General features: G+C 41.0%; 1 protein-coding gene across 43 annotated transcripts in view; it reads left to right on the top strand.

The window, feature by feature from the left end:
- Window positions 1-27283, top strand: part of MAP2 (microtubule associated protein 2) — a 233372-nt gene that overhangs the window by 183752 nt on the left and 22337 nt on the right. For 24 of the 43 annotated variants that reach the window (XM_077785165.1, XM_021532516.3, XM_021532517.3 and 21 more), the window contains 5 exons: window positions 11179-14997; window positions 15246-15452; window positions 15848-15982; window positions 20087-20148; window positions 25556-25709. In XM_077785165.1, coding sequence (XP_077641291.1) covers window positions 11179-14997; window positions 15246-15452; window positions 15848-15982; window positions 20087-20148; window positions 25556-25709 — 4377 coding nt within the window. The remainder of the gene's footprint in view (window positions 1-11178; window positions 14998-15245; window positions 15453-15847; window positions 15983-20086; window positions 20149-25555; window positions 25710-27283) is intronic. The other 19 variants (XM_021532534.3, XM_077785166.1, XM_021532535.3 and 16 more) reach the window with 7 other exon arrangements.

Consider the following 27283-nt stretch of genomic DNA (forward strand, 5'->3'; position numbering starts at 1 on the left):
CCTCCTCCAGCAAAGAGCTGAAGTGTTGCCTTGATGTTAAGCAGAGGCCTGAATCCCAGCGAAGCTGCCGCAGTGTAGGCGTGTGCGTGAGTGCTTTGTTCAGCAGAAGACAACTGCTGCATCAAGGCCAACAGCATAGGGAGACAGCAGTGTGTTCAAATTGAGCTGTATCATGGGGATAAGAAGGATTTGGGTTCAGAATCTCCAGGGGACTGTCAGTTGTACTCATGTCAGTAACATTTTTATGTCTCCACTTCTTGATTTTCTTTCAGCGTTTTATCTTTCTTTTTGTTACATAAGTGCATGAAAATAATTTCCTATCATCTGCTGAACAAACTTCATTGGTATTTTAACACAGAGCCTCTATGGATTTTGCAAGTGGATGGTTGTTTCACATGCTAGCATTCTCTGACTCAGTTGCTGAGGACACTGCAATTAGGCATGTTCCATCATGCAGTCATTTTTGACACAATGAAATACAGGCTGTGTTAACAACATTTGTCAGTTCACTCTACTGGAAGGGTCTACTAGGTGTGGTTACTAACAGTTATAAAGAACTTGAGTAATTGATTGTTGTTGTTTTTTAAAAAAAAATCTGCCTGTTGTGTGTTTAAAAACAATGTAACAGTTCCTAGACTCATCACACAGGTAATGGCAATCAAAACTATTAATTGAAAAGAGAACTGGTAAGGCATTAGCAAAGATTTTTAGAATTGTTACCAGGGCTTTATCACTATTTTTCATACCATAGTAAAGGGCTTCTTGTTCTGCTTCAGGCCAAGGTTCTTCCATTAGCCTCAGGTTTAGGTTTTTCATACCATAGTAAAGGGCTTCTTGTTCTGCTTCAGGCCAAGGTTCTTCCATTAGCCTCAGGTTTAGGTTTGGCTTTGTGTGCTGCTTGTATCAGCTTGTATATTTGCATGTATTTCAGGATTTTAAAAAGTTCTTATATTGCTTAATTGACAGGAGGTTGTAGATTGGCCCCATAGCAAATGAAAAGCATTTTGCTAGTTGTACTAACACAGGAAGGTGGCAAAACACTCTACAACTTGAGGTTATTATCTACTGCCAGACTGCAGCTCCCAGCTGTGAAATGACTCAGCAAGTCACTTAACATTGTAGGTTTTCTCTTTCCTTGCTTGTAGAATTGAATTAATATAATAGTACTTATCCTGCAGAGGTGGTTACAAGGGCTGAAAGAACGGTACTTGGGAGATGTTTTGATGATTTACATGAATGCCTTGGTTTTTAATAACTTTCAAATAGTTTTCTTTAACACAAGTCAAAAGAGATGTTTGCACAACATGGAAGATTTTTATTCAGTGCTTCATTTTTAAGAGCAGATGGCCATTCTGTAAGTGAAGTGTGAACAGGAGTGATGTTCCTGAGTCTTTAATGAACTGTGCTGGAAGTTTCTTGTTTATGTCTGGCTCTCTAACAGGATCTCATGGTAGAGTTGCTTGAAGCAACAGAAAGAACTTGGAAATAATTTCACCAGAAATTTGTTATGTTGCTTTTTACCAAAATATCAGCATTGTCAGTTCTGTGTAGTGAAAATCTTGTGCTCTGCTTTGTATTAGAAGATACTGTCCTTATTTTCTGTGGGTAAAGTTCAGTTATTGCTGGCCTGAGTGAGCCAGACCTGTCAATTTTATTCAGGCAAAGTTCCCATTCAGAAGAGTTTGCCTCAGTAGGGTTTGACCCAGTTTTACTGTACTTCTTTAAACTTCCTGTTCCCTATACCATCTGGCAATCCATCCTCATGCACCTTACATTGTCTGTCTTTCTGCTTAGTAAAGTACACTTTATTAATTAATTGAACAAAAAAGGTGAGCACTTGGTGTGTCTGCCTCAGACCTTTTTTCCCCTTCTCCCAGAAGCTTTCCCAATGCACTTGTCAGTGTGTGTCACATTGCTTTGAATCCAAGAGACTTCTTCAGTCACTCTAGGAAGGAAATCACTGTTGTAGACTGACAAAGGTGGATGTGGCCAGCCATGCAGCAAACACAAATTAAAAAAAAAAAAAAAAAGGTAGGAAAGACAGAGAGGTTTGTGGGTCAGGTTTATTTCATGAGAGAAAGGAGTTGCTTGGATGTAGGTTTCTTTGATTTGGCTGCAGGAAAGCATTCAAATGAACCTGTCCCTTTTTACTGCTGCAGAAGGTAAGAGAACTGATTTGCCTTATTGAAATTATTATATTTATTTCAACTATAATAACATAATTTTGTTCAGGAAATTAAATTCTCCCTAGCACCCTCTAATCCTGTTATGAGTTGTATCTAGTCTTGCAGGACTGATGTAATATTCTAATTTTTGCATTTCTTTTGTGCTCCTTGCCTTTTGATGATGGTCAACAATGTCTTCATGTAAAAAAATTTTAAACATTAAGGAACAGAAGGGTGTCTCTGATGGACTGTCTTCCACTTTGAAATAGGCAGGTTAGCCTTTATATACCAAGAATGTTTTGTAAACTGAAGTGTTCAAGTGTTGTATGAAAATGGATCTGTTAACAGTGAAAATTACTTCTTGAAAGGCATTCTCAAAATATACAAGAAAATTAAAGCAGAATTAGCCTTTGTGAGAAGTGATTTTAATCTTGGACTTTAAAATGCATTAGGGATTTTCCCATGTATTGAGACAGAAAAGATTAGAAGGGACTATAGTAACAAAGGTTTTTTTCTTGTTGCTGAAATAAAAGCATAGCCTCCTTAGAAGACATCATTGTCCTGTTAATGAAATTATCTGCATTAATTCTGAAAATACCTTTCTTCAAACTGATAAAAAAACCAAGTTAAATCTGTAAAATAGCCACTGATGTAACAGCCCCAAACAGCAGCAGCCTTTACACTCCTGGTGATTTTGGATCATCACAATAGCATGTATTAATCATTTTCACTGCTGTCAGTTCCTGCAGTTTTAAGGAGCAGAGGCAAGACCTCTGTTTTCTTGCCTACAGTCTGTTCAGAGCCTAGAAAGAAGGGATTTTCAGTCTTGTTTGCAGCAGTATAGACAAGTTCTGGTATTTCATCTTCACTCTTGCTTGATGCATTTTGCTTTTAAAGGGCCCTATGATAAACAAACCCACAGCTGGAAGGAGAACCTCCCCTTCTGCACATCTTCCTTCTCTGTTTTCAGCTTCTTGACTGTATCAACCTTCCCTTCTTTTCTTCACGTCCCAGCTCCAGCTGAGTAGGTGGCAAGAGCTTCTGTTCATTCAGTTCTTGTCTTTGGTAATTGATGGGCTGGTGTGAGGGCACCCTGCAGAGAAGGGGGAGTTGAAATTTTGAACCTTCTTGGATTTAGGAAGGAGTTAATTCCTTGTGTCCTGAACTCTGGACTCACCCCCTGTAATTTGCCTTTTTCAAACTGGGTCCCTCAAATTTGTTACAGAATTTTGTAGCTGTATCTGTGGAGAAGAAATCCACAAGTTCTGCACTGTGAGTAGATTGAGATGATTCCCTGAAACCTTGCTTCTGGCTCTTAAGTACTAGGGAAAAATGGGAAGCTTTGGCACAATGCTGTGCTTAGCATTTCCTATTGCAGTGCCCTGCAGAGCTTCCTGCTTGGCAGAAGTGGGTTGCCAGGTTTTCTTTCCACACCTGCCTCTTTTAGTACTGCATAAACCTCTGAATATGGGGGTTGGATTCCACTACAGAAGAGAAGCAGCCAAACTATCAGTGGTTCACGCACTTCTTTGTCCCCTGAAAGAAACTGTGAATACAATTCTCCTAACTTGACTTCCATGTGTGGTCTTTGTGCACACAGCATACCTTTGGTCCCAGCCAGCCTCAGGGCTGGCACCAGTATTAAACATGGACCCATGGAATTGGTTTATCCTACAGCAATCCTTTCCTAGGCAGAAAAAATCCATGCCATGACATTACAGGACACTTGCTGCCAGTTACTTGAGAAAGAAGAGGAGCTTTTTGTAAAGATACAGATGTTGTTTTGTCATGATGTACTGTTGAAAGAAACATCACACTTGGTGTTGTTTGCCAGGAAGAACCTTAGAGCTCTTATAAATGGGATTGGTTTAGATCAAAATTGTTTCCAAGGCTAAGGTAATCACAGTTAGGGTAGCATTCCTGAGCCCTTTTGTTTTGGCATCCCACAAGAGATCTGTTATACTGGCTGTGTTAAAGCCTTGCTTTCTGACAGTGTTTTGGACCTGACAGTGACAGTTCTGGGGGCTCTGGGGGAAATCCTGTAAGTTATAACTGCCTTTAGAAAGACCAGGGACACAAAGTATGGACTTGTACTTGAAGCTGGTAGGAAATCCAGTGGAACAGCTGCAGCTGCTTAAGGCAACCCATGAATAAGTGTTCATCAAACTATCAGGTGTCATACACTGAGAATGGACTTAAACATCTCTTCTCTAGCACTAGATGTTTAGTTTTTCATACCTTTATTTATGATGAGGATTCCTCAGCCTACAGGAGGTCCCAAGTCTCCCCTCGAGACTTGTATGGATGAGGTTGTAGGCCAGTAATTTTCATTAGTAGTGTTATTTTTCTTTGTCTTGCAAAAACTGCCCCTCCCTGTACTTGTCAGTAGCTGGTGTGGTCCCACTAATGTGATTTTCTGCAAGGCTACAGTGATGGGAATAAGCCTGTCATTCCAAAGCATTAGCAAATACTGAGGTGGGAGCTAGTTCACCCATGGAAACATGACACAACAGCATAAAATATAGGACTAACAGAGACTGCTGTGAGCAGCACTTTCTGACCTTTATCAGGATAAAATAGGTTGCTAGCTGTTAAGGGAAGGGAATTTTTTGTTGTTTAAATGCTGCTTATATAGAAAAAAGAAAAGTGAAGATTTTTGAAACAGGTAAAATGAAAAAGTCACCACTGGCCAAAATATAAGCTGGTTTTCTTTTTAATTAAAGATCTTTTTAAATTTTACACTTTTAAGTACTAAATCTGATGACTATGAGGAATTCAACTATGTCAAGAGGTTTTTAGTACAGTCAGTCAGGTGTGTAATACATATGAGTATAGTGTGAGTTGTGAGATGTGGTTTGTGCACAGCATGTGTTCTTCTAAGTCATTAGTGTGTAGTTTTGAAATTCACTTACTGCTAGGATTGGTTTCTGATGTTGGTTTACCCAGTAGGAAGGGCCAGGTACATGCTCCATGTGTTAAAATGCACAACTGCCTCATTCCTCCATCCTGCATTAACTCATAGCCTGGCTCGTGCCATCCACTCCAGCATGGCATAGTGGCTGGTGGTGCTACAGCATGTGTCCATGCTACTCTGTTTTCTCGTGTGTGTGTCTGTCCTGCAGCCTTTGTCTGTGTGTCTGTTTGTAAATGCAGGGGCGGAGGATAAGGTGGGGCTGCTCCAGCGCTGCGCCGGCTGCGGGCCTGCAGCCGGCCGGGAGCGGCGTAGGCACCTGGCGCCCTCCATTTCGGTGTCTGTGCCCAAGGAGGAGCCCTGCAATTCAGATGAGGAGTACTATGAACACCCTTTGTTCAGCTCAGAGTGGACTGGCTCTAGTACACACCCCAGTGCCACAGTGAAGAGCACAGAGGTCTTGTTGGGCCATGATGAAGGTGAAATGAGCATTGTCCCATTTGGTTCCTCTTCCCCTCTACTCACCTTCACCTGCCATCCATTTCATTCTTTATGTGACTGACATTGCTGCCTGCTGGGGAGGGAAACCTGTGTTTTCTCCCCAGATGGAAGTGATGCCCCTTCAAGAGTCTCTCCTGTCTAGGTAAAGCTGCAGCATGAGCAGCTTTGGGGTCAGTGTAACTGTGGTTCCCAGTTAAATCAGGGCTCTTGTTCTTCAGGCCTGGCTTAGAGCAGAAGCAAAAGGAGTAGCTAGTTAAAAGAACTGGAACCTAATTAGTCCTTTGTGCCAGAGAAATACTGCCAAGAACAGTACACAGAGTAGGCCACAATATTGTTACTGAAAGTAAGTCAATTGTTTACACAATGGGGGAAAATATGTCTGTACCAAAGATAGCCCTGGAAGGACTTTAATTCACCAGCAGGTGAAGTAAGTAAGTTTTAACCCAATGTACACAGGTAATTTAGGCCATATTAGGTCCTGTTTGATTTCCAGTTGTTTTGTGGGCACACTCTGCATTGTGCCAACTGACTGCAAACACAGAGTGAAAAAAGCCTCTCTGTACTTCTGTTTCTATCCCCTGAGCACATCATTATGTAGAAGTAAAATCAAGGAAGAATCTTCTTCTGACTAACAGAATAGCTGACTTCTCAAAGGTGAAATAGTTGATGTTTCAGTTCACAGCACTCAGTCTTGGGAGCTGCAGTTAAAAATAGTACTGGATCCTCTAAAGGTTTGTGTCCCAGGAGGCTGGGGCTGTCTCCCTGAAACTGGTCACTGCTCATTTTAAGAAAACCAGAATTGTCCAGAATTAACAGGAAAAATATAGAATTAACAGCCTAATACTGTAACAGCGTGGATAAGAGATCGGCACTAATAATTGAAAATTGTTCATGTCAGCATATCTAACAGAGGGCAGGAAGATGGAAAAATCACAGGGCTAGCTTTACTTTAGCTGTGTGCCTACAGCTGTACATAACAGTGTGATTAGCTCATGGGCAGCTTCCTTTTCAGTCGAATCACCTGCCTCTGGTGAAAAATCTCAGAACATCTATGTGAAGGAGAAAAAAGGCAGATAAGCTGGGTCATGAGTGGAAAGATAGGCATTATGAGACTCTGAGATTCTCAGCTGGTGAGAGCACAGTACTAAAATGCCAATATTCAATCCCTGTACAGGTCAGTCACTTGAGAGTTGGACTTGATGATCCTTCTGGGTCCCTTCCAGCTGAGACTATTGTGTGAAAGAGCTGTCCTTGCTGGCCAGCAGTCTGTTTGGCATAAGAGTCTGCTGCACAAGGAGAGGCTATATGATTCTTTTGTTAATTCAAGGATGACTTTCTAGTTTGAGTAGTTATTTTTATTCATGTGGCTTTGTGTAAAGTGTTCCAGGAAATGAAGGAGTATTGCTCAGAGTAAAATAAAAGGTTATCCTTAACATTTTTTAATTGAGAGGGATGCACACAAAAGTACATAAAATCAGAAAAAGAAAATTAAAGCAAGTTATTCAGGTCAGGGAATCTTGTAGCTGGGGAGCTGTTGTCCTGCAAGGCTGCTTTTACAATCTGCCCACATTCAAATATTTCTCCAATTCTCAGGCATTGGTCGGAGTCCGGTTCTGAATCTTCTGGCTTCTGTTCATTTAAGATACAGTATCTAACCTTAATTATTTTATGTTATTAATAATGTGTTCTTCTTTACATAGTGGTATTTTCTCAGCCTTAGTGTTTATGTTCCTTAAATCACTCTTTTAAGGCTGCAGCTGAAACGGATGATTGATTGTCTAGTTTTCACTGGACCAATCTCAGGAGAAAAACAAAGCCCTTGCAATTCCAAGAGGATGGACACACCCACTTCCAGATTTGAAAATGCTTTGTTCTAAGCCTGATTCAGCAAAGTACTTCATCATGAGACACATTTTAAACTCAGGGATGTCATCAGGTTGCCTGCAGCATGACTGCTGGTCAGCTCCTTGAGTACGTTGCTGAATCAAAGGATTCACACTTATTTCTGACTTCTTGCCAGAGGGAATGCTAATAGTGCACAGTAATTTTTGTCTGAGTAGCAGTGGCAGGAATACAAGCCTGGAATGGAGATTTTTCTAATAATTCTTCTGTCACGGCACAAGCAAATATTGTTCTTGCTTCTACTATACGGATCCTAAAAGCCTGTAGGCTGAGTGGTATGTTTTAGAAATTTGGATGAACAGATAATTATATTGCATTCATTGGTTTCTTTGGCATAATTGATGGTGAGAAGCCTGGGAATAAGTAGGGAAACAGCAAAAAACAAAGAGTCCTTAGGTTAAAATAATGGTTTTCACATACAGATTTCAGATGTCAGACAATGTCAGGGAGAAATTGTTTATAAACCCATTCAGTGTATTGGCAGAAATCATGCAAAACCCATTAATCTTTAGCCATGCACAAGGCCTATTATGACTATGAAAGTTCTCGGTATTTTGCTAAATCCAGAATTCATACAGTAGATTGACTTGCTGGCATTCAGCAGTCAGTATTACCAAGGTCAGTGGAAAGAAATCAATGCCTCATACCTTCCTCCACCTCAGTTGAATGTCATGTACTGGACTAAACGGCACATTATTAGAAAAATATCAGTGTACTTTGAGGTCATTGATGCATTAGTGTTGTCAGAGCTATCCATCATTCCATTCCATCTTCACTTCCAATGACTATTTGACCCACTGTCATCCTTGGGAGAGGTATGACACTTTCATAAAACACTGTAAAACACTTTCAGCTCTCATCTTGTGACATAAACATGATTGTCTGGGGGGAGGCAGGCTTTTGGTTTGGTTTTTTCCCTATCAAAAATTCAGTTCCATGGTGGGTAAAATTAACTGGGTACTGGCAGTCCTTTACAGATTTACATAGAAAATATTGAGCTGAAAAGGTTATGTAAATGCAGTCCTGAAAGGGTCATGTAAAAGCAATCCTGCTCAGCTGTGTGCTTGGTGTTTACTGTTGGTGGTGATGTCACCTATTTTTTCCATCCCCAAGAAGAAGAACCAGTAAAGAGTCTGATGGCTGTGGAAGTGCAACCCGCTGTTCTTCCTGGGAAGCAAGTGGGGAAAGAGCACAGGCCCATTAAACCTCTGGACCAGTCAAAGGCCCTCTGTGAGGGTCAGTCAGATTCTGGTTCAGTGTGTCATGAAGAAAAAGTGCCAAATGTGGCATCCAGCAGGGAGGGTGTGACCTTTGTGCTGAAAGACACACCCCCTTCCCTTGGCTGAGGAAGGTGTCTCCTCCTTAGGTTTGCATGTGTTTGCTGCCAGCAAATCCTTCTCCAGCTTTCTCCAGTGCTTTCCAAGCCTGCTTCATTTTCTGTTTTTTCCCATTTATTAGTATGACTGCTCTTGTTATTATGCTTGAAGAGTGTGTAGTGGATAATTTGATTGTGTAGGTGCTGTATGACAACATGGTTTCCCACCGCTGCGGCTGATTCCTGAGTTTTTTACTTTGCCATGATAAAATATTGCTTTGCAGCTAAGCTTATGCCTCTGTGTAAGCCCTTTTTCCCCATCTCAGATGTGTTTGCCAGTCACATTGCTAATCTATGTATTTTTTTTTCTTTTTGGTGCAGAGGTTCATCTGCATTTCTTTCAAACAGCAGATTTGCCGCCTTTGACTATGACATAAAGACGCTTAAAATGTAGAAATGTTTTCATTTGCAGTGTGCAGGATTTTTGTTTGGTTGGTTTGGTTTTTTTGTGTGTGCTTCAGTGCGTTCTGGTTTAGCTTCCTTAAAGCTATTGCTTCTTATATCACGCCCTTGTCATCCATTGCAAACCTCCCCTCCTCTCTTGAGCCATTGCCAGAACTCTTATTTTTTGCGTGTGCCACTTTATTACAAGTGTTTAACCCTGCTGGAGTGCCCTTCTTTGGCAAAATCTCCATCACTTCCACTGGGACATTTGACTTCAAAGTGAAGGTTAGGACTGGGTGCACTGAGTGAAGTTTAGACTTAATCTCTGAACAAAGTATTTACTGCAGTCATCCTTCAGTACCTAAGAACTAGGCTTCAGTATTTTTCTTTTAATGGTATTTCTCTTCAGGCAGTGGAACACGGTGCAAAGACCCCTGGTGTGGAGTAGTGATGTACCCACTCCCTACCTGGCTAAGGAATGCTGCCTTTAGGAGGCTTGTGTTCTGCATGGCCCAGATGAAGAGCACTGGATTCCTTTGGCAGTCAGAATATGCTTTGATGCCATTGGTATTGTTTGTTTGCACTACAGTAAGAGGCACAGTAGGATACATGGAGAAAAGCAGTATCTAGGTATTTCATTTCTGTGAAGCAAGGATGACATCAGCCCAGTGGCCATGCTTTACACTTCATGGGGATTGCAAGTCATTCACCAAATGTAAAAATACAAAGGAGCAAAATCACTGTGGGTGTAGATTTGTAGTTTGGTTACCTGTAGATTTTAGAATCTCAGTTGCTTTTCTGACTCAATATTAACATATGCAGATATTTAAATAACGAGCAATACTACGATACTAATTGTTCTAAAACCAGTCAGATTCATCAGAGCAAAAAGATGGCTCCATGGACTTCAGATCTGAAGAAATTCAGAGTTGGCCCAATGCTAGTTGTAACAAGCTTTAGAAAAAACTCATAAAACCTATTTTACAGATTAGTGCAGAAAGATATGCCACATTCTTCAGTCTTTCTCTTCATATTTTCCATTATAGGAAGATGTCAAGGAGATAGGAATCATTATCTTCCGCAGGACATTAAAAAAAAAGATCAAGTTATTAATGATTAACCAAGTAGGTATTAAAAAAAAACTTTACTAGGTATGACCCTCTGAAAATAAAGTGGCAGAGTATAAGAGAAGCCTTTTTAGTTTCAATTTAACTTAATTGGCTCCTGATCTAGAGTCACAGAAGTATGCCAAGTATTCCTTTACTTCAGCTACAGCTGTGGGTGACTGGCCATTTTGAAGACCAGACCTTCAAGATCTGGGAGTATTAATAGGTCTGTTGCTGATTTCCACATGCTGGTTTGGTGACAGCAGTGAGATTTTGGTATTTGACAAAGAGCGAGTGTAGTAAGTTGATACAGTTAAAAAAAACAGAATCTTGCAAAACCCTTCGCAAGCATCGTCTCTAGTTTAGGCTGCATGTAGAACAAAAATATATAAAAATACATTGAAATGTATAACTGTATGTTTTAAATATCAACAACACACAAAGGTACTAGTGATTCCTTTGAAGTTGCAGACTTCACAAAAACAAAACTAACATAAGCTACAGAGTCCAGCAAAGCTTCTAATGAAGTGATTTTGTTGTGATTTTGCTGTTGTATACAAATCATGAAGACAAAGAATTTACATTAAATCATCTCATTTCAGTGCTTACATTTATACGTGTACAACTCACATTTTCCTTATAAAACCTTATATATTCTAAGGAAACTAGTATTTAACATTTTAAAGCAAATTTCTAGGTGGATGCCTTGCTGCATGCTCTCATCTTTCTCCCTTTCCATTTCATCATTCATATTAAAATGTTGTAGGCCACATGACTGCCTGCCTGTAAGTGCTTGAAATAATTTTGCTATAAAACCCAAACAAATTACTTCAGATTTACTTGCAGCCACGAAGATGGAATTCCATGTCCAGGAGGGCACATGCCCTTTTGCAGCAGAACCATTAGACACCAAGCAACGTGAATCTGGGAAGGACAGTAAGACTGTTGAGCAACCTAAATATGATGCCTTAGTTCTACAGTCAGCAAAAACAGAAGCTGCAGATAAAAAGGATTCAGAAAGCAAAGACAAAGAAAAAATGCTTTCACCTCCATCAGAATGGATCTTGAAAACTGATTCACAGAAGAAAGGGGAAGCCAGTTTTGCAGAACCTGCTGCTAAGCCTCCTGCTCCTCAAGAACAAGAGCATTTAGCATCTCTGCTGCCTGAAGAGAGCAGGATGGAAGAAAGGACTGCAGGTGTGCCCTCATCAACCAGCCAAGTTATGGCTATGAAATTTCAAGACAACCTCAAAGATATCCAAGGTGGTGCCATCAGCCATGGTGAAAGTTCTCTATTGCTACCAGAACCCAAGGCAGAAGTAGCCAAAAGTGAACTTCCTTCAGGCCCATTTCCTACTCTCCCCCAGGAGCTTTCACTCAAAGACAGTTTCAAAACACATCAGGAACCTCCTGACCAACTGTTTGCCAAAGATCTCAGTAAGGATGAACAGATCCACAGAGACAGGACATTATCTCTCCAAGAAGTCTCAGCAGTAACTGTAGATGGATTGAAAACTCCTAGCACCCCAAAAATCCCTCCATGGGGAGAGGAAAAGGACATGACTAAGGATGAGAGTGATGAGGAAGAAAGGTACAACTTCTTTGATAGAGGGGAGGCTCGACTATTAGATGATGGTAAAATTACCACAAAATCAGAAGTTAAGACATTTTCCTCAGACAAAACAGACCTTCAAAAGGATGGTGAAGCTAAAAAGTCACCTGATACTCTCATAGCAGAAAAAGAAACAGACCAAAGTGGTCTCTCAGCAGCAGCAGATGTGAAAAAGGAGGCGCAGCAAAGCACACAGGTACCCCCTGCTAAGTTAAGCCATGAACTGACCCTTGAGAAAACAGCAGAGCACCCTGATACCGCTCAGTTATCCAGAGTAACAGAGAAAGCCCCTGAGGCACCAGGTTTAACCACTGAGAAGACTCCTACCCTAGAAGCTTCTCGAGAGAAAGATGTTAAAAAAGATACTGAGGAGGATAAGACATGTGTTTCAGCTCCTCATCAGATGAAACAAGAGGAGGATCAGTCAGGAATGTCGAAGTATTTTGAAACCTCTGCTCTGAAAGAGGAAGCCTTCAAAGCAGATGGTCTGAAACAAAGCAGTGATTACTATGAGCTGAGTGACACTAAAGAGAGTAAATATGAGCCTTATCAGAGAGGTCCTCTAATACCTGAAGATGAAGAGGAGGAGGAAGAGGAAGAATTACAGACAGAATTGAGTCAGCAGCCAAGTGTGCATGCTCGTGAAATGGGGTACAGTACCCTGGCTCAGAGCTATACACCAGACACATCTGAAGAGCCCAGTTCTCCAACAGAAAGAATGTTCACTATTGACCCCAAAGTCTATGGGGATAAAAGAGAACTTCACAGTAAAAATAAAGATGACCTAACTCTGAGCAGGAGCTTGGGACTTGGGGGCAGATCTGCAATTGAACAGAGAAGTATGTCTATTAACTTGCCCATGTCCTGTCTGGATTCAATAGCCCTAGGATTTAGTTTTGGTCGTGCACATGATCTTTCTCCCCTCGCTTCAGATATTTTAACTAACACTAGTGGAAGTATGGATGAAGGTGATGACTACTTGCCAGCAACCACACCAGCATTGGAGAAGGCCCCCTGCTTCCCCATTGAAAGTAGAGAGGAAGATGAACACATAGAAGAAGAAAAAGTGATGGTAGAAGAAAAAGTCCAGCCTGAGACCTTGGCTGAACCGTCTTTCCAGGCCAAAGATTACTACAAAAATGGGGCTGTCCTGGCTCCTGACCTGCCTGAAATGTTAGACTTGGCAGGGACAAGATCTAGATTAGCTTCTGTGAGTGCAGATGCTGAGGTGGCGCAGAAGAAGCCAGTTCCTTCTGACACTGTTGTGGAAGACAGCAGCACAGCCCTGCCACCTGTGACAAATGAAAACCATGTAATTCTGAAAGCTGAAAGTCAACTGGAAGACTTGGGCTACTGTGTTTTCAATAAATACACAGTACCACTCCCTTCTCCAGTTCAGGACAGTGAGAATTTAACAAGTGAAACCTGTCCCTTCTACGAAGGCGCAGATGAAAAACTGAGACGTGGCCTCGCTCCTGACTTGTCTTTAATAGAAGTGAAGCTGGCAGCTGCTGAAAAATCAAAAGAAGACTTCCTCAGTGAAAGAGATTTAGGTCAGCATGGTGAGTCCACTCTGGTGAGGGACTTTGAAGATGAGAAAAGAGAGAAACTGGATACTGTGCTAGAAAAAAGTGAAGATCAAGTTGACTCTAAAGAGGTCTGTCCCATTAAAGGAGCAGAACCAGAGAAAACAAGAGCTGAGGCAATGTTAGAAAGGAAAGAAGAAAGTGTGGCTAGTAAAGTTCATTTACCTGCTGACACAATGTATGACAGAATTTCTGCTTCAGAGATAGCAATAGAAAAGGATTCTATTTGTTTGTTGTTGGAGAAGGAGAAGACTCTTAGTGTTGTTCCTGAAATAGCTGAGATAGCTGAGATAGCTGAGGTAGAAGCTCCAGTTAAACCAGATTACAATGCTATTAAGCACGATATGGAGGTAGCTGCAAGGAGAGCTGACCAGGAATATCAGAGTAAGTTAGACACTAAGATCAGTGAGGTTACTTCCCTTCCTTTAGGGCAGGACAAAGGCTTTCTTAAAAGAGCAGAGCCTGAACCCAAAGACACTCAGCAGAAAGAGGAGACCATCTTCTCCAGAGAAGCAAAGGATGCAGATGTACTTTCCAAGACTGAGCCTAGTTATGTGAAGGACAGCACCAAACTGTCAGAAACAGAAATTAAGGAAAAAGTAACTAAGCCAGATCTGGTACATCAAGAGGCAGTTGATAAGGAGGAATCTTATGAATCTAGTGGAGAGCATGATCAAGCCCAAGAAAGTTTGAATGGAGAGTCCATGAAACCAGAGGATATCAAAGCAGAACATCCAAAACCTCCCATGTCTGGGGAAGAGATGCCTACACAGTTGCCAGCTAAGGAGACTTCTGTGGAGCTCCTCTTTCCAAAAGCTGAGCCTCTCCGGGAGGAGCCTGCTGAGATTCAGATGGAGAGCATACTACAACTTGCAGAAGGAGCTCAAGAGACTCTTGATAGAGCTGTGAAACCTACAGAAACCCAAAAGCTGCTGCCATGTGAAGTGGCAGCTGGGGCCCCGAAAGGGGAAGAATATGAGGAAGAAGAGGTGGAAGCAGGGCAAGAAGCAAGAGAAGAGGATAAACAGCATCTTGTATCAGGAGTGCCCCCAGACTTTGGCGAGCCTGCTGCAGAAGAGATGGGAGCCAAGGGTAGCCCAGAAGCCCTGCCTGAGCTGAAAGGCATTATTGAATCAGTGGTGACAGTGGAGGATGACTTTATCACAGTGGTGCAGACAACAGTTGATGAGGGTGAATCTGCTTCTCACAGCGTGCGCTTTGCTGCTACTCAGCAGGAAGACATTGAAACAGGAGACTCCCAGGCTGAGGAGGAGCTAGATGTTGAAGAAGTGGAAGTTGAGCCCAAGGAAGGCTCCCGAGAGGCTCCTGCTTCACCCCAGAGGGAAGAAATCCTGCTCACGAACTACAAAACAGAGACGTGTGATGATTACAAAGATGAAACAACAATTGATGACTCCATCATGGACACAGACAGTCTCTGGGCAGACACTCAAGGTGTGCATTATCCTTTCTGTTTTGTCTGTTGAATATTTTTGCTTCCAAATCATAATGATTGAAAAGCAAAATTATTACAGTTATATTAGTAATCTCAGCATGTTTCAGAAAAATGGCAAAAATAGTTTGCTTTCTTAAAATTAATCATCTGCTCTGTCTTCAAGTATTTTTCCCTGCTCCTCTTGAAGTATTGTTAACATTTGTTACTAATCTTTTGTTTGTTGTTGTAATTTGCTCTGATCCTACAGATGATGATAGGAGCATCATGACTGAACAGTTAGAGACTGTTCCTAAAGAGGAGAAAGCAGAGAGAGAATTGCGAAGACCATCTCTTGATAAGCATAAAAAAGAGAAACCTTTTAAAACTGGGAGAGGCAGGATTTCTACTCCTGAAAGGAAAATAGCTAAAAAGGAACCTAGCACACTCTCCAGAGATGAAGTGAGAAGGAAAAAAGGTTCATTTCACACTCCTATTACAATTTTTAAAATTTTCTTACTATTTTACAGTACTGTCTGGTTACTCTGTTGTAGATTATGTGTACCATGGCATTATTAATGGTAGTATTTTTTAATGAGATACTGTACAATTATGTGAGAAGCCATGTCCAAGGCTCACTGCTCCACTGGTCCTATTTCATTGTAGACATCCCCATTGAGTACTGGGTAATGCATCTGAGCCAATGCACCAGTGCTGCCCCTCTTCCAGCATGGGATTTGTTTCCCTCAGAAGAAGCAATGCATTGGGTTGGAGTTGTGGGGCAGTGGGCCAGACACTTGACATATTGATCATATGAAATGGTTTGCTGTTTTTTTTTCTGATTCTATGTTTTTGTGTTCTTTTTGTCCATAGCAGTGTATAAGAAAGCTGAACTTGCTAAAAAAACTGAAGTTCAGGGCCACTCTCCCTCCAGGAAAATAATTTTAAAACCTGCTATCAAATATACTAGACCAACTCATCTCTCCTGTGTTAAACGGAAGCAGACAGGTGACTGCGTTCTGTTCAGTTATGCAATGTGGCTGGCAAACATAGACATTTTCTTTTGTAAATCTCATAGCTCTAGCAGCTTCTCTATTTTTTTTTCTTCCAAGAGTATCAATCTTCACAAATAGTATTGCTTTTTTAGTGTTTTGTACCATTTTTCTTTTATTCTTTCTCTTTCTTTCTTTCCTGGTATTTATTTGCTTGTTTGTTTGATGGAGGCCATGATCATGTTTGCTTGTCATTGCTTGGGCCTTCAAGTGCTGTGATTGTAACTTGGCATCGTGCTTAGAGTGTGATGTTCTAGGAGTCTCTACTCATCTTTTTTTGTTTATTTTTAAATTTTTTTTAATTATGCCTTTTTTTTTTTTTCTGGTGGGAAAATGTTGGCAACTTAAACCATAGTATGCATCTCCATTATTCTGCTTTTTTACTCTCATGCATAATAAGAAGTGTTTCAGATGTATATTTTGTTTATTGATGTTATCTGCATTGACAATTCCCAATCTGTCACTGATGTTTATGCTGTACAGTCAAAATCCACAGGGAGAATCCAGCCACATGCAGCATGGAGCTGAGAGAGAAGAAATCTGGGCTCACACTGCGAAATGCGTTCCAAGCAAAAATCTTAGTATTTGGTAGAGGAAGATGAAAGGAAGAAAGAAATGATTCCTGTTTTGACTTCATAGGTGTATCATTATTTTGAGGACCAAAATAACTCTTCCAACATTTTCGCATAATATTCATGGTTCCTGTGAGTTCAAAGTGGAAGGATGAACATCTTAACTTTCATTGTGATCTTAAAAATTGCTAGAAGAAGCCAGGCTTTCTATCGTGTAACGTAGCCACACGCTGTAGTGTTATTTGGAACTCAGGCTAATAAGAGAAGAACCATTCACAGCAATGCAGAAGTGCACAGGCATCTTCTGACAGCTTAGAAATCATCAGGAAGATTCATTATCCATCATGTGGTTAAGCAGAGCAATACTAAAAGTGTCCCCAGGCTGTCATTCCCCTGCAGTTTTGCACCAGGCCCTCCTGTTGTGAATGCAGACCAGCCCCAGCAGGGAGGTCTGAGCAGGGAAAAGGCAGTAAGAGGATGGTTTAGGGCAGGTTTGGTATCATGCCTCTGCTGTATGAAGTGTGCATTGTATCCTGGCTGTGTTCCATTGGGAACTAAGGATCCCATCGCCTTGCTCCTGTGACAGAATCTCATCCTTCTACTTCCCCCTCTCAGGAGAAATGGAACCAGAGAAGGAAAGGCTGGTTCAGTCCTCTCTGTGTTGCACTGATGGCTCCTCCTCAGTTTGCAGTCTTTGGGCTGTCCTAACTTGCACTCTGAACCAGAACTACCCAAGAGGGAGGACTTTTAAAACAGAGTTAAAACATTCCTCCTTGCTGTCTCTTGCTGCTTGCTGAAGCACATCTTGATAGCTCAGAAGTTACAACCCATAATTCTCATGTTCTTTCAAAAGCCCCAGGAAGTTCAATAAGCTGTGGACATGGGTGGGAGAAAGGCACTAGCTTTGTAGTGTTCCCAACTTCTATTACACTTCTGCAGCTGTGTGGTCAGTGCTGTCATGCCCTCAGGTATCTACCACTACCTCTTCTGAACTGTTCTGACCTGTAGGATCCCAAAGAGAACTGATACCAATGGACTTGCATAAAATCTGCACTGTGCCTGAAACATGTGCTGCCTTGCAAATCTCAGAGGTTTTTCTCTCTCACTGCAATGCACAGTGAAGCACATGTATTAGTCAAAGTGAGAAATACAATACAAAAACTACCTCCCTTACTTAAGTCCTCCCTTATTTAAGTCCTGAGGTGGAGAGCTACCAAAATGATGCACCCAGACCATAAAACTTTCAGAAATGTGGCTTGAACTTTGAGCTCTAAATAGAGGAGCTGAAGCCATGATAGAAGGTAATCAAAAATATTTCTTAGAATGTTTCAGCACACTCGTTGTTGCTGGGAAAATTACAGAAAGCTTTATTTTCTTCTACCTCCCTTTTTTATACTTCCTGATTGGACTTGGGGGGAGACCCTGAGAAAGACTGCAATGCTGTGTGATATTCTGAGAGTGCAGGTGATCATATGTTATCTTACATATCCCTGAGCTTGATTGTGTCATCCAGGTTTCTCCAGGATCTGAAATCTAGAGGAACATTGTCTCTCTCCCATTTTCTTTTCATGGGAAATACAGCACTATTTCTTGAAGCCAGTTTTGTTTGTCAGTGCATCCTGTTTGGAGTGGTCTTGTCAGCTTTAGTGAAGCCTGGGTAATGAAGGCCCCCAGAAGTTCTTGGTAGTGTAGTCTACAGAGCTTTGTTGCTTTCTACAGAATATGTTACAGTTAGCTAAAATCTCCATGTGACTTCAAAATGAAACATGTCCAGTCAGTCATAAGATACAGATATCTACCGAAAGAAGTTCATATCTGCTTTTACGCTTTGCACAACAGCCCAGAAAAGTACATTTTTCCCTTAATGCCCCTTGGTACCTGAAAAAAATACCCACATCACTGGTAGCACTGGGAAGTACCAGTAACTTACAGCACCATATCCATGAGGCAGGGACTGTTTTTTGAGAGGCTTGTCCTTGCCATTTGAAAAAGAAAATTGCATGGCCAGCCCTGGCGAGAGAGTTGGGAAATCTTTGCCTTGGCTGGTGTAGCTCCATGAGTGAAACCCCCAACCTGGCCTGTGTTTTGTTGGTGGCTGTGAGATGCTACTGCAGGTGTGTTACCACAGGGGTTTTTTTGGAGGTAAGGCCAGGACAATGACCTGGCCATGATACGCTTCTGTTTCATGTTTTCAGTTCTGGGGTTGCCCCTAAGATGGAACATGTTTGTAGGGCCTGTAGAAATATTGTGTTCAGATGGAGAAGTTGTGGTAATTACCAGACATGTTGGCACAAGTGACACAGCTTTTTTTTCCAGCTCACAGTGGTGACTGGTTAGGGTTGAATCCAATAAAAAGGAGGAAAGAAGATGTTTGTGGTTATCTAGAAGAGATGGAAACCAAACCCAAACCAGCAGTAACAGCTGTGGTAAAGTGTGAAGGCTCTGCTGTACTTACCTCTTAAAAATTCAGAAGAACTGAAGTATGCAGCTACATATTCTTTTCCTCTTCACAAGTTCTCTCTCCTACACCTTGGACTGGAGTGGGTAGTGTGACAGAGAACCAGGGATAGCCTCACCACGCCTGGGAGCTGCATTAGAAAAGGGAAAAATTAACCTGACCTATCCTGCATGAGGAATTAGGGTTGGTTTGAAGATGGAAAACAGCTGGGTTTATAGCAGAAGGTTGTAATCTGTGATTGTTACCCTACTTCTGCTTTCACCAAGGGCATCCTGGCACGGGTGCCAGAACTCATGTGAGTTGTTAAGTGCCACATCATTTCCTAAGCAGCAGCCTTGGGGTGAAGCTAATAACCTGCTTTCCAGAAAGCTGCCCCATTCAAAAACCAGTGTGGATGGATTTGAAGTCCAAGAGAAACATCTTACCTCAAACCATGTATTAGATACATGAAATACTGCATCAACATTCTTGATGTCCCAGATAAACCTTGAATTTCTAAATTCTTGAGAGCTTGGTTGACCATGACACACTGACCTTGTTGACACAACTAGGATGAAAATTCAACACTGAATCTCTCTCTTTCCATTATGAATGTTGGCTAATATTTTGAAAGTGGTGACTGTAGAGGCCTCTCTTAAAATTTTAATTTAAGATGATGATTTAAAGGAGCTTGATTTTTAGAGGACAGTCCTGAAAATCAGAATGCTGAGTTGTCTGAGGATTGACCAGAAACTCTTATATTTGTCAGGTATTTCTGGAACTTTTTTCTTTTTGTTTATAGACTTTAAGGAACACGAATACAAAATTTCATTTTGTTCAAAATGCATAGAATACCATTTTACCTCAAATAAGATGAATGCAAAAAAATTTTAAGGCGAGTAAATATCTGCATACAATTCACTGAGGGTAATCACAAAGTACTTGCTTTGCACAGTAGTTTCAAGGCATTTAATTGGTCTAACAATTGTACTGAATGGAAATGCTTATTATTACTGTATTTAACTGTCAAGTCTTTCTTTGGATTTCTCAGCAGCAGGTGGTGAAACAAACCAGGCTCCTGCTGTATTTAAACAAGCAAAGGAAAAACTCTCAGTGAGTAAAATAATCTTATTGTTCATCTTTATAATCTCCTTTTGCCCTTATTTCACATCTATTTGTCTTAATTCAGTAAGTAATTGTGTGTTCCATTTAAAATTTGTTCGCCATATTCATTATTCATTTTAAAGGATAACTAAAACCACCTTTCCTGAATAATCTTAGAAGTCTAGTCTCAAATGGTAGATGGTGACAGTTTGCAGATCCACAGAGGGCACACAGACTCCAAACTGCAGGACTTGAAGTCTGGGCAGCATTTTGAGCCAGGCCATTCTGTGGGATAAGCTGCATATCTTGGCCCTTCCTGCAGCACCCAACTTGCATTGTCACCTTGCTGCACTGCTGTGTGTTACAACAACACAGAAGGCAGAAGCCCTCCCCCAGGACTGCTGGGTATCTCCTGGTGACCCATTCCACAGCCCAGGGTTCTGCAGGGACCATGTAGAAGTTACTGGCCAGTAGATTTTACATTTACTGCTTTTAGTATGGCCACTTCCTGGGCCACTGTCTGTGCTATAATCTGTCAGACTGCAACCTTGCCTTGCCTTGCCTTCAGCTGCTCTACAACCTTTTCTGCTTCCTGTGTCTGGCTCTTTTAAGGAAGGACTTCCTTGCTCCTTGATGACCTTGCACTGTTTCTGTCCCATCCCTCCAAAATCCCCAGGAAACCAACCTGCATGCAGTCTCCCCTATGCAGTTACTTTTGCCATGGCAGTGACACATGCTAATTCACATCTGCAGCACAACACTTTGTCATTGTTATCATAGAATCATAGAATATTTGGAGTTGAGAGAGACCCATCAGGATCATCGAGTCCAGCTCCTGGCCCTGAGGAGCAGGACTATCCCCCATCATTAACAATTAAGAATTTCCTTAGAATTTTTCAGAATTTCCTAATATATTTCCTAGTATATTCCATGGATGATTTATTTTGTTTGTTAAACCACTCTCAATTCTTTGGGGAGCAAAAAGCTGTGTCACATGAAGTGCTACACACTGTTTGTGAATTGTAAGAAACTGGTAGTGCTGAGAGCAGTGTAACCTTTTGGAGGCTTTGGAGGAACAATGTTATTTCAGGTCTGACCCATTCCAGCTCAGAACTGGGAAGCTGTTAGAGCTTCTTTACTAAGATTTGTGCAGGTTTATGGGCTGAGTCTGAGCATGCTTTATTACTGTCTTTTCCTGACAGACCATCAACACTTGCACAAGAGAAGCCAATATTTGCCCATTTTCAGTGTTTATGGAGTGCTCTAGTACAAGCACTTCAAAATCATTCTGTGAAATTATCTTTCTGTATACCTTTCCTCTTTCTGCCCCTTATGTTATAGCACAGATCAGGAAAGCTGTCCCCTGCTTACTTTCTCTCCCTGTTGCCTTGCCTCTCTGGTTGCCATAGTCACACACCTCTTGGATATTTTCTCTTTTTTTTCTGCCTCTGCTTTTCTAAAGATCTCTCCCCCCTTTTTTTTGTTTTGTTTCTTCGTGGTTTTCAGCTTTTATGTCCTTCAAATGCAGCCTTTTCCTCTCCACTGGTAATGTTAGACCGTCAGTTTTGTTATCCATGTTCAGACTGCAGTTTACACAGGACAAGTTCAGGAAAAGTGAAACAGTTCCATCTGCTGGAAGCAGCTGTGTACCTGCAGTTCACAGTGAGGTGATTCACCTTGAAATGAAATTAATAAAAAATAATTAATAAAATTAATTCAGCAATCCCTAAGAGTCACAGAGATCTTTGTCCTCTTAGACAGCTGACCCTTCCAGCAACATAAATTAAAACAGAGGTCAGAGGTCTTGCTAACAGAGACTGGAAAGTTTTCCTGCAGGGATTGAGACATGTTTGTCTCAACCAGCTCTGGGCAGATACTGCTGCTATTCCTGATGTTAAAAAGTTCCTTTTTACCTAAATACTGTGTAGGAGCTCTAGACTGTGATAACCAGAGCTGTGCAGTAGCTCAAGGTCATGCCTTTCCCCCATCTGTTCTACTGACAGATCTCAGTGTTGTCCATCTTTGGCATCCACATTAGATTCATGTATTCACAGAGGACACTGAGCAATGTGAAGGAAAAGTCTTTGCACTGTGGCTAGAATTTTAATCTACAAGAGTTTTTCAGTCTCATTACAGGGGTAATTTCTTGCATGCAAGTTGAAAATGTTGAAAACCACAGAATGAAGATTTGGGCCTCAAGCAATGCATGCTTAGTTCTATGTCTAGTTCAGAAAGCCAGGTGAAAAGTGCTTGCAGAATGTCTGCTTCTTGGGGCCACCCAACATAGATACCCTCCTTCCACAGTGTTTCAGCATCAATAAATAACTTCATGGATGTCTAAATGCAATCCAAAGTTTCACAAATGGATGAGATCCATAAACTAAACTATGAAAAACCAGTAAAAGTCTGGACAAGCCTTTGATTTGACAGAAACACATATTCTGTAGTTTCTCTTTAAAATAATGATTCACTGGTTTTCTTCTGTTTGTTCTCAGACACTAAAATAAGTATTAAAAAAGAAAGAGGCATAAATACGTTGCAAAACTCATTATGGGAGTATGTTCTTGCTAGTAAAGCAAGCACTTCCATCCTAATTTCTTGTCTTGCTACTTGGTCTGGAGGATGACATCCAATAGAATTCCTCTCAGCTGTACTGTAGGACTGGAATTGCTTGATACTGAGTTCTGCAACTCTCAGTCACATGGGTGGTGTCATGGATGACAGCACACCAGCCTCAGCTGAGTATATGGCCTAAGCCAGAGGCCTGTCAGAGCTGGACAGCACATTCTTTTCTCATTTTCTAGCAAGACAACTTTAAAGCAGTTCATGTACCTTTTCTGAACATTGGGAAAGTCTAGAGATTGATTGAGATCAAATGCCAAGTTCAAATGCCTGCAAATCCCAGGATGACAGGCCCATTTGGATTGTTCTTATGACTAATTTCATGTTAGTATGAGTACAGAGAGGATCAGGACTACTAAGGTAACACCTCTGCAATTGCTCTTTGTAATATCAGTTATACCTATGGAGGAAAAAAGGTATTTCTTAAGCAAGTAGCCCTATTTTTGTTTCAAGGAGATCCCTTTTTGTAAAGCAGTAAGATGCCTTAAGTATTAACAAATATTTTCTGTCCATCCTGTTGGTGTTTAATTGTTCTTTCAATAGGATATTGTCATTATTTGGTATCAAACAAGTATCTCTTCATAATAACATACTGTGTCAGCCTTTCAGCCATATATGGTTTTCCTCACCCAGGACTCCAATACTGCCAATATAAATTTATGAATTTCTGTGGAGTGACACCAAATGCACAGAGCAGTATCTGGGGTGTGTTAGAGATTTTGTCTGTACACAGTGGCAAAATAAGGAATTACTGTTGTCTTCCTTCTGTTGTGGGAATACTGGTGTAACTTTGCTTCTAAGATTCCCACTGTTTTATTATTGATTTTAGCCTGGAGGGATATATTTCAACTTTCAAGGTCTGGGATCTCTTGGTGCTCCTGTAGCTTTGCACTTGTTTCTAATGCAGGAGTTGTACCAGTTAAATGCCACACCTGGCACCAGTTTTTTTTTCCTAATAACACAAGACCAAAATAGCATCTGCAGAAAAAGGCAAATTCCTAGAATCTGTAACTCCGTCCAGACCAAGGTGGTTTCAGTCAAACAAAACAAACTGAAACTTCCATGATTGTCACCTCTGCATAGACCATTACCAGACACAGGAAAAGTATTTTTCATAGCTTGGCTTTTTTTTTTTTTTTTTTTTTTTTTTTTTTTGGTCCATGTTGCATGTGTTTTCATTTTGTCCAGCTTCATGTTGTGTTTTGTTTGTTTTCTCATGACTAGACTGCCTCTTTGTCAAAGATTCCTGCCTCAAAGTCTAGAGCAAAGTCATTGCTTCCTCCAAGACCCAGCTCAGCTTGCTCATTAACCACTAAAAGGGCCACATGTCTGGATACAGACAGTTATTTTGTTCGGCCCTCCTCTGCAGGCCCAAGAGACTCAAAATCAGATGCTAAGGTAAGGTAGCAGAGTTGGTGAAGAGAGTCAGAGATGCACAGGTGAACTCCATGAAACATATTATCTACCCCACTGAATTTCAGTAATTCTCTGCGAAGCTCCTGTGGGATAACTTAACATCTAGTGGCAGGAAAACTGATTAGCAGGCTACAAGGTGGATAAAAATGGAGATACTCCAGAGGAAACGTAAGTGAAGTTATAACTAGAAACTTATAACTTCTTTCTGTTGATCATATGGATGCTACTTCATTAACTGCCAATAAATTACAGCCATTTACAAGTGGGTAGGTGGTAAAGAACAGCAGTACTAATTTGCCATCCAGGTTTAAAAAAAATGTAATTTTTGACCTGTTAATATTCTTCAAAATCAAATTTAGTCTCCAGCATAGGAGGGTACAATTCTAATTACTAACAGTAGGTGATAGAATAGGGCAGAATCGAAATCTCAAGGAACCAAATTTAGTCAATGCATAGGACTTTGTGGAGAAGTTGCAGTATAAATTTCAAAAGGTGATTGGCAGTCCATTCCAGCTTCTCTGTGTTTACATTTAACATGTGTTTCAAATCTACATTATGGTGAGTTAACTATCCCCATTTAGAAATTGGTTTTGCCATAGACTTACATTTTTTGTTTAATGCTGTACTTGGAGTGTCTTTTACTGGTTGGGACCATCATCGTTTGTCTTCAGGAAGAATGTCTGCTTGTGCTGATCTGTCTTTGGCTGTACATTTCATAAGCTCAAAAATATTCTAACATACAAGTCCATTGCCTTAATGGTAAAGAGGGGTTTACTTTTGGTAAACAGAAGGTATGCACTGATTTCAAAAAGTAAACATTTTATTAGAGAAGGAATTAAAACAATAGGATTTATGATCCCACACTTAGGGAAAAAAACAAAAAACAACAACAACAAAAAAAAAAAAACCAACAGAAAAACCAACAAAACCTGTAGCTAAAAATTTATCTCTATAAGAAATTCACAAATTAGTGTTTGAATATGCAAAAATCACACAACACCTACCAATCCAGTGTATGGTGTAGTGCAGGTAAATTCACATAGGTATTTGACATTTGAGCTCTAGAGAGTTTTTACTTTCAATTTGCACTCAAGACCCCCACTTTTTTTCCTTAGTAAGAGCCAACTGTGGGATCCATCCATATTTATATCCAAGAATATCCCTAGATGTCTCAGGATAGTCATCAGAAGATGTTTTGATGCAGTAGAGGGGCACCAGGGAGCTAAAGCAGAGCATGGAGTGTGACTGATCCCCGCAGGTTCCTGTGAGAGGAGCAAACTGGGCCTGTAGGATTAGGTTTCCCCCTAATACAGGAAATCACAGCCCAAAGAGTGAGTTTTGAAAACTAAACCTTCCTTTGTTGTTGTGCTGCTATTAGGATGGAGTGAGCAAGAGCCCTGAGAAGCGTTCATCTCTGCCAAGGCCTTCCTCCATCCTTCCTCCCCGACGAGGTGTGTCAGGAGATCGAGACAGAGAGGAGAACTCCCTCTCCCTCTCAGCTTCTCTTTCCTCTTCAGTACGACGGACTACCCGTATGTTGGCCTTTTTTTTTTTTTTTTTTTTGCATATTAACCTTCTCTTCTATTTCTGTGGCTGTCTCCATCCTCGTTAGATTTGTGACATTGCACAGCATCACGTGTCCCTGCCTTTGACACAGAGGAGTGGGTCTGGGGTGTGCTGTTGGAAATTAGAGCCCACAGAATGGTTTTTGTTCATATGCCAAGTGCCTGAAAAGAGGGACAGGATGCACCTGCAGTGCCCAGAGCAAAACTGCTGCTCAGACTAATTGCTGATATTAGAAAATGCCTTTGTAGGGAGCTCAGAGCTGGGTGAGGTATTTAACACAGAGCATTTACAAATAGCAGCAAGAAATAATGAGTCAAAAATGATGCAGACAACCTGAAATATTCTGATGCATCTTGGAAAAGTGAACCTGATAGTTACAGTCATTTATTTGCTGCTTCCCAGTAATTATCTCCCTATGCTCTACTCCTAGGGTAAAATTTCTGCTGAGAATTGAGGTGTAAACTAGCAGTGACTCACTAGGGGCAGTTAAGATAGTGAACCAGCTAGGTTCCTTTTATGAGGACCAAAGTTATCAAATCACAAGGCAAAATAAATTACAGGACAATGACAATTTACTAAATAACCCCAGAACTTTTAGCCAGGCCTTAGAACCCACATGTGGCTTCCTGCTTTCCAACAGGATTTCCTTTGATCTTCTCTCCTTAAAAACCAATCTAAGCCCCTTTTAAGACAGCCTATGGGAACTAGATGATTAAATTCTGAAAAAAAAAGTCCTTTGAAATTCATAAGTGATGCTCCAAAGATAAAGTGGAGACCTTTTGAAGGCAGAGTGACCTCCAGCTGCCACAGCAGCCAGCCCATTCTCCTGACCAGGAGCATTTGGCAGTGTAGTAAGGGGCTGAGGAATGAAAAATAAATATACCAAACCTGCAAGAAGGTGGGGAAAAAATAATTCCCTTTCTGTCTCAGATGGTACAGTGAGAAGCTTTAGGGTTGGTTTGGAAAGAAAGAAATCTTTTAAGAGAAATGGGAGGTGAGTGGAATATGTTCAGTTTGCCTAATGAAACATGTAGAGCAAAGAGTGTATCCTGAGCCCCAGGGGCAGGAGAGCATTGGGTTTGGGCCACCATCATTGCATAAACAGAATGATCAGCAGATACTTTAAATTACAATGTGTTTAGTCCCACTGGATGCTTTTGAGAGGCCCATTGGATTTATAATTTCTGAACATTTGAAGAGTGAAAACATACATGCACCCATTTGGCATTGAGGTTCCCAGGTTTTGAGAGTTACTTTGATCTTTCTCTCCATAAGTATTCTCAGCAAAATTTTACTTTGGAGATATCTCAGCTTCTGTTTATTTATGTTTGAGAGTTAGGAGCAGATCTGGCTGCAGAAAGCACAGCTAGACTGATCATTATGCCCAGTGAAAAGGACTAGCAATGCCATAAACTGAATGGAGCTGCTACAAAATGATATAATTGGCATTTTTTTACTTGCATGCAAAAGTAAGTAAAATGTGACTTTTTATCAAGGTTGCCTCTGGTAATGGTTTTCTTCCACAGCACTAATGAAAAAT

This window comes from Lonchura striata, chromosome 8, assembly GCF_046129695.1.
Source record: "Lonchura striata isolate bLonStr1 chromosome 8, bLonStr1.mat, whole genome shotgun sequence".
NCBI classification, from domain to species: domain Eukaryota; kingdom Metazoa; phylum Chordata; class Aves; order Passeriformes; family Estrildidae; genus Lonchura; species Lonchura striata.